General features: G+C 49.1%; 1 protein-coding gene across 1 annotated transcript in view; it reads right to left on the bottom strand.

The window, feature by feature from the left end:
* Nucleotides 1-371: 371 nt before the first annotated feature.
* LOC119959306 (integrin beta-2-like) overlaps nucleotides 372-10,460 on the bottom strand; it is a 121,150-nt gene continuing 111,061 nt past the window's right edge. The window contains exon 16 of the mRNA XM_038787615.1: nucleotides 372-597. Coding sequence (XP_038643543.1) covers nucleotides 532-597 — 66 coding nt within the window. The 3' untranslated portion in view covers nucleotides 372-531. The remainder of the gene's footprint in view (nucleotides 598-10,460) is intronic.

Raw genomic sequence — 10,460 nt, 5'->3', positions numbered from 1 at the left:
TCCTCGAATTTAATTTTTAGATTGGGTCTCCTCCCAATCAATTGTTACTGCAGCTACTGGCTGAAGACAGTAATCATGAATTCGGCCCCATACAGTGGACCTTCAGAAGATTTGTTTCCTTCTGCACTTCTCTGTGTAAACTTTAATTGGGTTGGATATTAACTGGGAGGGGGGGGGGGGGGGGGGGGGGGTGTTGGGTGGGGGGAGCAGGGTGCTGATTTGAGAAGAGCCGAGGGAAGATTAGGGAAACTGGGAGTTTTGACAGCAATATCCGAATTTGCAACTGGGGGAAAGTTTGAGGATTGAAACTTAAACTTCACCACACTGTGTGTCCCCCCCCCCCCCCCCCCCCCCCCCCCCCCCCCCCCCACCCACACATCCCACATTGTCTCTTCTGGTGATGTATCAAGTAAAAGCAAATGACCTGATGGTTTACAAAATAGATGTAAAATAAGCAGTAAAGTTAGTCCTTTAAAAACACAGGCTTGGTCAATGTAACATGCAAAACTGCCACAAGCTCAATCCAAATCTTCAGTCTTCATTGAAATTGGGGTTCATAACAGTGGTGGTTGCTTTCTGAAACAGTGGGTTATCAGCCTGGTGGGGACAAACAACACAGGATTAGAATTAAAATGTTACCTAACAAAGATAACATAGAATGACATTGGATATATTGCAGAACAACAGGCCACTCAACTGAACCTGGCTGGGGTTTATGCTGCATTTATCGCTACACCCAGGAGAATCATCTGGTAAACTAACCTGGTCATTCTCAGTGTTTAATTGTGTCTCCACTGAATCAATGCTCGATAGAGAGTTATTTTTCTATTTTCTCTTCCAGACGTGCTGGCTGACTTGTTAGGCGAGATTTAAGGCTGCCGTGGGACAGGCCGTGACCCACGGCAGCCTTCATGCCCACTTCCGGGGCCGATTCTCCTCCCCGGGCGGGGCTAGGAGCGCGGCCCCGTGCGCCACGGCGGCGCGGCCTTGACGACGGTCGTCAAGGCCGCATGTCAAGTGTCACGTGGGCTGATGTGGCCGATGACGTCGACCGCGCATGCGCAGGTTGGACAACGTCAACCTGCGCATGCGCAGTTGGCGTCTTTTCCTTCAGCCGCCCCGCAAGACGTGGCGGCTTGATTTTGCGGGGTGGCGGAGGGAAAAGAGTGCGTCCATTACGGACGCATGGCCCGCGATCAGTGCCCACCTATGGCCATGGTACTGTCGTGCCAATCGGGCCCCCAGATGCCCCAAATGGGCATCTGGCGCCCGTTTCACGACGGCAGTGAGCAGGTGTGTTTGCTGCCGTGATGAAACGGGAATGAAGGCCCGGCCGCTCGGCCCATCGGCCTTGGAGAATTGCCGCTCGCCGTAAAAAACGGCAATTTGGCAATTTGTGGCGTGGGTCGGGCGTGGGGGGGGGGGGGGGGGGGGGGAGAATCGTGCCCGTTGCGTTTTTCTCTGTTCTTGTGTCAGATTCCAGCATCCGTGATATTTTGCTTATTTCAATATATCCACCCTCCCATTTTCAACCAATTTGGCTAACCGCCAGCTAATCAAGCAAATCCATTTTGCTTTAAAAACTAGAAACATTCCATGGAGGGTATGAAATATATACCCGTTCAGTCCTCTACTTTAAAGTGGTACATTCTGCCAGTACATTAAATTGAAGTATCGCAAGTTGGCGTTGAAAATTTGGGGGGAACTGCGATGCAATGGGTAGCATTCCTGCCACAGAGCCAGAACGTCTGGGTTTGTGTCCTATCCCAATGGCTGAGGAAGATGGGTTCAGAACGTGGCCAAACAGGTTGAGCCTCCACATGAAAAATCCTTCCATTATGCGCCATGGCCAGTGATAAGAGTGGGGGAGACCCCCGGTTAGCGAGGTGATGGAACCTCCACCATCACCTTCCATAGCTCCAGATAGTAACATGCATGTATAAATGTGCTTGTTCCCATAGCAACTGGGGGGGGGGGGGGAGGGGGGAACAGGTTATTGAGTTGGATGATCAGCCACGATCATAATAAATGGCGGACCAGGTTTGAAGGGCCCAATGGTCCCATTTTCTATGTTTCTATCACTGGCTCTCTGAGTGAATAGTAACATGCCAAATGCCACTCGTTGAAAAGCTGCAGCAAGAAGCGTAGTTGAGACATTGAGAGACATAAAACTGAAATTCTGAAATCCCCGATCTTGTGGCACCGTGGGTTAGTGACCCTGCCTCTGAGCCAGAAGTGCCGGATTCGAGTTCCACCCCAGGATTTGATGGTCAAGGAGGATGCGTTCATAACGTGGCCAACCAGGTTGAGTGTGTCAACCTGTTAATCCTTCCAAACACTCCAATAGCTGATGGTAAGAGGAGAAAGACTCCTGGTCAGCCATGCTTGGTGTAGAGTGGTGCCTCTCAGGCTACAAGTCCCCTGACGACAGGCTAGCGACCTGTTCTGTGATCTACCAGCTATGGAATGAGATGAAGGGTTAACTTAGTGCACCACTTGTTGCAGGAAGAGAATTGGAATCTGAAATGCCATTATTGTCACCGAGCATAATTAAAGTGCGACAAGATCATGGCAATAGGAAGCAAGGTTTGAGAGACAGTGGGTGGGATTCCTGGCCACATCCGCCCAGCGACCGGAGAATCCTGCCCGAGGTCATGGACTTCTCCATTGTCCACCTCTCGGCCGTGGCGTTCCTGTGGTGGACGGGACGGAAGAATCCAGCCCAGCAAGTTCTTGCAGTCATTAAAATTTATATATCTAAGGTTTCTCAACCGTCTTGAAGATTCTGTCCATTTGCATTCAGGGATATATTAGCAAATTCAGATGCCCCCAATGGTCTGTTTAGAAACCGATAGTGTTTGATAGTTTTACTAAAAAAGGAACAATTAAATTAATTTTTCATTTCTAGATGTGGATACTCTGCAACAGTGTGTGAAATTTCTTTCGTGAAGTAATGGTCAGTAACGTGTTTGGTGTTCTGCACATAGGCTTTCAAAAGAACTCAAAATATATATTGCTAAAGTACCACGCTAAATGTTTCAGCAAAATTGAAACTCACAGGATTAAAGGGATATTGTTGGGTGCACAGGTTACGAAACGGGCTACGGGGCAGAAAGTTGGGCGTAGTGTTGTCTGCGTTTTCAGAGTGGAAGGCTGTATGTAATCATGAGGTGTTGGATGCACTGCTCTTTTCTCATTTATATTAATGAACTAGACTTGCACATATATGACATGAAGGCAAAGTTTGACACAAATGACACAAAATTCTGAAATGCAGTAAACAGTGAGGATGATACCCATAGACTTCAGAGGGACAGCATGGCTGTTTAAATCGGCAGTCACATGCTAGGGAGATGGGGGGAGACCATGGCACAGAGGGAATGTTGCTGGACGAGTAATCCAGAGGACATCTTGGGGCAAAGGTTCAAATCCCACCATGACAGCTGGTGGAATTTTAATTAAAATAATAAAAATAGGGAATTAAAGCATAAGCTTGTCTCAACAATGGTGATCATGAAACAGTGGCATAAAATTCTCAAACACCATTTTTAAGGAAGGAAATCTGCTGTCCTTATCTGGTCTGATCTACATATGATTCTAGATTCATAACAATGGCATTGACTCTCAACAGCGTGTGAAATTTCATAGAATTTACAGTGCAGAAGGAGGCCATTCGGCCCATCGAGTCTGCAGCGGCTCTTGGAAAGAGCACCCTACTCAAGCCCGTACCTCCACCCTATCCCCATAACCCAGTAACCCCACCTAACACTAAGGGCAATTTGGACCCTGAGGGCAATTTAGCCTGGCCAATTCACCTAACCTGCACATCTTTGGACTGTGGGAGGAAACCGGAGCACCCGGAGGAAACCCACGCACACACGGGGAGAATGTGCAGACTCCACACAGACAGTGACCCAAGCCGGGATTCGAACCGGGGACCCTGGAGCTGTGAAGCATTTGTGCTAACCACTATGGTTAGCACAAATGGTTGAGCAAGGCACTCAATTCAAGGGCAATTAGAGATGGACAACAAATGCTGGTCTTGAATAAGTTCTTAAAAGAGTTAAAATTTAACATACTTAATCCTTTAGTGTGAAGTGGTACATTTTGAAATGAATGAAACGAAATGAAAAATGAAAATCGCTTATTGTCACGAGTAGGTTTCAATGAAGTTACTGTGAAAAGCCCCTAGTCGTCATATTCCGGCGCCTGTTCAGGGAGACTGGTACGGGAATTGAACCGTGCAGTTGGCCTGCCTTGGTTTGCTTTGAAAGCCAGCGATTTAGCCCTGTACTAAACCAGCCCCTTAGGCAGGAAGAATGAGGAGATGCAATATAAACCGATTGGTACACTTTTAAAAGGAATGTAGAAACAGAGATTAGGGTGCAAAAACCATTGAGGATGAAAGCAGAAAAGATCATTGGCTTTATTAATGTGGTCAGAGAATAGTAAAGTGAGGACGTTGTTGCTAAACCTTTATCAATCATATCTTCGGCCCCAACTGGAGAATGGTAGCCAATTGTGATCTCTATCCTTCAGCTGGGATATCTCATGCCTCAATGCCTTAGGACAGAAATGACAGAGGTGGTTGAATAGCAGGTGGTAGGAACGAGTGACATCAGCGACGTTGATAGAATGGAGGAATTGGGGTTATGCCATTCAGGGCAGAGAACGTTCAGAGGAAACTTCAATGTGGTGTTCCAAATCATGCATATGAACATGCCTACATTTTACAGTGTTTTTTGGAGTGTGGAGAGGGTCGAGCTTCCTCTTTGGGAAGACCATGGTCAAGGCATCCCCATTCAGTCTTCTTGCAGAATTGAATGTGTCACTTTCAAAGTCAATACAACTACCTTGAAACAAGGGAAACAAGGCTATGTCTGAAGGCACGCAGGTTGAATTCCCACTCAGGGAATGATGAGTTCTTCGGGGTGACAGTGGAACAGTGGTGATGTCACGAGACAGGAATCCAGAGGCACACGCTGAGGCCCTGGAGAAAAGGGTTCAAATCCCAGCAGGGCAGCTGGTGGAATGTAAAAAAAAAAGGAGAGTGAGGCAGATCAGATTCACTGTGAAGACACTGGCAAGAGTGTAGACCAGATCAAGATCACTGTAAAGAGACTGGGAGGAGAGTGAAGCAGATCAGGATCACTGTGAAGAGACTGGGAGGGGTGTGATGCTGGTCAGGATCACTGTGAAGACACTGAGAGGAGAGTGAAGCTGATCAGGATCACTGTGAAGACACTAGGAGGAGAGTGAAGCAGATCAGGATCACTGTGAAGACACTGGGAGGAGAGTGAAGCAGATCAGCATCACTGTGAAGACACTGGGAGGAGAGTGAAACAGATCAGGATCACTGTGAAGACACTGGGAGGAGAGTGAAGAAGATCAGGATCACTGTGAAGACACTGGGAGGAGAGTGAAGCAGATCAGGATCACTGTGAAGAGACTGGGAAGAGAGTGAAGCAGATCAGGATCACTGTGAAGACACTGGGAGGAGAGTGAAGCAGATCAGCATCACTGTGAAGACACTGGGAGGAGAGTGAAGCTGATCAGGATCACTGTGAAGAGACTGGGAGGAGAGTGAAACAGATCAGGATCACTGTGAAGACACTGGGAGGAGAGTGAAGCAGATCAGGATCACTGTGAAGACACTGGGAGGAGAGTGAAACAGATCAGGATCACTGTGAAGACACTGGGAGGAGAGTGAAGAAGATCAGGATCACTGTGAAGACACTGGGAGGAGAGTGAAACAGATCAGGATCACTGTGAAGACACTGGGAGGAGAGTGAAACAGATCAGGATCTCTGTGAAGACACTGGGAGGAGAGTGAAGCAGATCAGGATCACTGTGAAGAGACTGGGAAGAGAGTGAAGCAGATCAGGATCACTGTGAAGACACTGGGAGGAGAGTGAAGCAGATCAGGATCACTGTGAAGACACTGGGAGGAGAGTGAAGCAGATCAGGATCACTGTGAAGAGACTGGGAGGAGAGTGAAGCAGATCAGGATCACTGTGAAGACACTGGGAGGAGAGTGAAGAAGATCACGATCGCTGTGAAGAGACTGGGAGGAGTGTGAAGCAGATCAGGATCACTGTGAAGACACTGGGAGGAGAGTGAAACAGATCAGGATCACTGTGAAGACACTGGGAGGAGAATTAAGCAGATCAGGATCACTGCGAAGGCACTGGGAGGAGAGTGAAGCAGATCAGGATCACTGTGAACACACTGTGAGGAGAGTGAAGCAGATCAGGATCACTGTGAAGATACTGGAAGGAGAGTGAAGCAGATCAGGATCACTGTGAAGACACTGGGAGGGGTGTGATGCTGGTCAGGATCGCTGTGAAGACACCGGGAGGAGAGTGAAGCAGATCAGGATCACTGTGAAGACACTAGGAGGAGAGTGAAGCAGATCAGGATCACTGTGAAGAGACTGGGAGGAGAGTGAAGCAGATCAGGATCACTGTGAAGAGACTGGGAGGAGAGTGAAGCAGATCAGGATCACTGTGAAGACACTGGGAGGAGAGTGAAGCAGATCAGCATCACTGTGAAGAGAGTGAGGGGAGAGTGAAGCAGATCAGGATCACTGTGAAGCCACTTGGAGGAGAGTGAAGCAGATCAGGATCACTGTGAACACACTGGGAGGAGAGTGAAGCAGATCAGGATCACTGTGAGGAGACTGGGAGGAGAGTGAAGCAGATCAGGATCACTGTGAAGACACTGGGAGGAGTGTGTTGCAGGTCAGGATCACTGTGAAGAGACTGGGAGGAGAGTGAAGCCGATCAGGATCACTGTGAAGACACTGGGAGGAGTGTGTTGCAGGTCAGGATCACTGTGAAGAGACTGGGAGGAGAGTGAAGCCGATCAAGATCACTGTGAAGAGACTGGGAGGAGAGTGAAGCCGATCAGGATGACTGTGAAGACACTGGGAGGAGTGTGTTGCAGGTCAGGATCACTGTGAGGAGACGGGGAGGAGAGTGAAGCAGATCAGGATCACTGTGAAGACACTGGGAGGAGAGTGAAGCAGATCAGGATCACTGTGAAGACACTGGGAGAGTGAAGCAGATCAGCATCACTGTGAAGACACTGGGAGGAGAGTGAAGCAGATCAGGATCACTGTGAAGACACTGGGAGGAGAGTGAAGCAGATCAGCATCACTGTGAAGACACTGGGAGGAGAGTGAAGCAGATCAGGATCACTGTGAAGAGAGTGAGGGGAGAGTGAAGCAGAGCAGGATCACGGTGAAGACACTGGGAGGAGTGTGAAGCCAATTGTAGCCAATGGTAGCCAATTGTGATCTCTATCCTTCAGCTGGGATATCTCATGCCTCAATGCCTTAGGACAGAAATGACAGAGGTGGTTGAATAGCAGGTGGTAGGAACGAGTGACATCAGCGACGTTGATAGAATGGAGGAATTGGGGTTATGCCATTCAGGGCAGAGAACGTTCAGAGGAAACTTCAATGTGGTGTTCCAAATCATGCATATGAACATGCCTACATTTTACAGTGTTTTTTGGAGTGTGGAGAGGGTCGAGCTTCCTCTTTGGGAAGACCATGGTCAAGGCATCCCCATTCAGTCTTCTTGCAGAATTGAATGTGTCACTTTCAAAGTCAATACAACTACCTTGAAACAAGGGAAACAAGGCTATGTCTGAAGGCACGCAGGTTGAATTCCCACTCAGGGAATGATGAGTTCTTCGGGGTGACAGTGGAACAGTGGTGATGTCACGAGACAGGAATCCAGAGGCACACGCTGAGGCCCTGGAGAAAAGGGTTCAAATCCCAGCAGGGCAGCTGGTGGAATGTAAAAAAAAAAGGAGAGTGAGGCAGATCAGATTCACTGTGAAGACACTGGCAAGAGTGTAGACCAGATCAAGATCACTGTAAAGAGACTGGGAGGAGAGTGAAGCAGATCAGGATCACTGTGAAGAGACTGGGAGGGGTGTGATGCTGGTCAGGATCACTGTGAAGACACTGAGAGGAGAGTGAAGCTGATCAGCATCACTGTGAAGACACTGGGAGGAGAGTGAAGCAGATCAGCATCACTGTGAAGAGACTGGGAGGAGAGTAAAGCAGATCAGGATCACTGTGAAGAGACTGGGAGGGGTGTGATGCTGGTCAGGATCACTGTGAAGACACTGAGAGGAGAGTGAAGCTGATCAGGATCACTGTGAAGACACTAGGAGGAGAGTGAAGCAGATCAGGATCACTGTGAAGACACTGGGAGGAGAGTGAAGCAGATCAGCATCACTGTGAAGACACTGGGAGGAGAGTGAAACAGATCAGGATCACTGTGAAGACACTGGGAGGAGAGTGAAGAAGATCAGGATCACTGTGAAGACACTGGGAGGAGAGTGAAGCAGATCAGGATCACTGTGAAGAGACTGGGAAGAGAGTGAAGCAGATCAGGATCACTGTGAAGACACTGGGAGGAGAGTGAAGCTGATCAGGATCACTGTGAAGAGACTGGGAGGAGAGTGAAACAGATCAGGATCACTGTGAAGACACTGGGAGGAGAGTGAAGCTGATCAGAATCACTGTGAAGACACTGGGAGGAGAGTGAAGCAGATCAGGATCACTGTGAAGACACTGGGAGGAGAGTGAAACAGATCAGGATCACTGTGAAGACACTGGGAGGAGAGTGAAACAGATCAGGATCACTGTGAAGACACTGGGAGGAGAGTGAAGCTGATCAGGATCACTGTGAAGAGACTGGGAGGAGAGTGAAACAGATCAGGATCACTGTGAAGACACTGGGAGGAGAGTGAAGCTGATCAGAATCACTGTGAAGACACTGGGAGGAGAGTGAAGCAGATCAGGATCACTGTGAAGACACTGGGAGGAGAGTGAAACAGATCAGGATCACTGTGAAGACACTGGGAGGAGAGTGAAGAAGATCAGGATCACTGTGAAGACACTGGGAGGAGAGTGAAACAGATCAGGATCACTGTGAAGACACTGGGAGGAGAGTGAAACAGATCAGGATCTCTGTGAAGACACTGGGAGGAGAGTGAAGCAGATCAGGATCACTGTGAAGAGACTGGGAAGAGAGTGAAGCAGATCAGGATCACTGTGAAGACACTGGGAGGAGAGTGAAGCAGATCAGGATCACTGTGAAGAGACTGGGAGGAGAGTGAAGCAGATCAGGATCACTGTGAAGACACTGGGAGGAGAGTGAAGAAGATCACGATCGCTGTGAAGAGACTGGGAGGAGTGTGAAGCAGATCAGGATCACTGTGAAGACACTGGGAGGAGAGTGAAACAGATCAGGATCACTGTGAAGACACTGGGAGGAGAATTAAGCAGATCAGGATCACTGCGAAGGCACTGGGAGGAGAGTGAAGCAGATCAGGATCACTGTGAACACACTGTGAGGAGAGTGAAGCAGATCAGGATCACTGTGAAGATACTGGAAGGAGAGTGAAGCAGATCAGGATCACTGTGAAGACACTGGGAGGGGTGTGATGCTGGTCAGGATCGCTGTGAAGACACCGGGAGGAGAGTGAAGCAGATCAGGATCACTGTGAAGACACTAGGAGGAGAGTGAAGCAGATCAGGATCACTGTGAAGAGACTGGGAGGAGAGTGAAGCAGATCAGGATCACTGTGAAGAGACTGGGAGGAGAGTGAAGCAGATCAGGATCACTGTGAAGACACTGGGAGGAGAGTGAAGCAGATCAGCATCACTGTGAAGAGAGTGAGGGGAGAGTGAAGCAGATCAGGATCACTGTGAAGCCACTTGGAGGAGAGTGAAGCAGATCAGGATCACTGTGAACACACTGGGAGGAGAGTGAAGCAGATCAGGATCACTGTGAAGTGAGTGAGGGGAGAGTGAAGCAGATCAGGATCACTGTGAAGCCACTGGGAGGAGAGTGAAGCAGATCAGGATCACTGTGAGGAGACTGGGAGGAGAGTGAAGCAGATCAGGATCACTGTGAAGACACTGGGAGGAGTGTGTTGCAGGTCAGGATCACTGTGAAGAGACTGGGAGGAGAGTGAAGCCGATCAGGATCACTGTGAAGAGACTGGGAGGAGAGTGAAGCAGATCAGGATCACTGTGAGGAGACTGGGAGGAGAGTGAAGCAGATCAGGATCACTGTGAAGACACTGGGAGGAGAGTGAAGCCGATCAAGATCACTGTGAAGAGACTGGGAGGAGAGTGAAGCCGATCAGGATCACTGTGAGGAGACTGGGAGGAGAGTGAAGCAGATCAGGATCACTGTGAAGACACTGGGAGGAGTGTGTTGCAGGTCAGGATCACTGTGAAGAGACTGGGAGGAGAGTGAAGCCGATCAAGATCACTGTGAAGAGACTGGGAGGAGAGTGAAGCCGATCAGGATGACTGTGAAGACACTGGGAGGAGTGTGTTGCAGGTCAGGATCACTGTGAGGAGACGGGGAGGAGAGTGAAGCAGATCAGGATCACTGTGAAGACACTGGGAGGAGAGTGAAGCAGATCAG

Source organism: Scyliorhinus canicula, chromosome 2 (assembly GCF_902713615.1).
Source record: "Scyliorhinus canicula chromosome 2, sScyCan1.1, whole genome shotgun sequence".
Taxonomy (NCBI): domain Eukaryota; kingdom Metazoa; phylum Chordata; class Chondrichthyes; order Carcharhiniformes; family Scyliorhinidae; genus Scyliorhinus; species Scyliorhinus canicula.
Note: the sequence above shows the minus strand (reverse complement) of the source record. Positions and strands in the feature narration are given on the sequence as shown.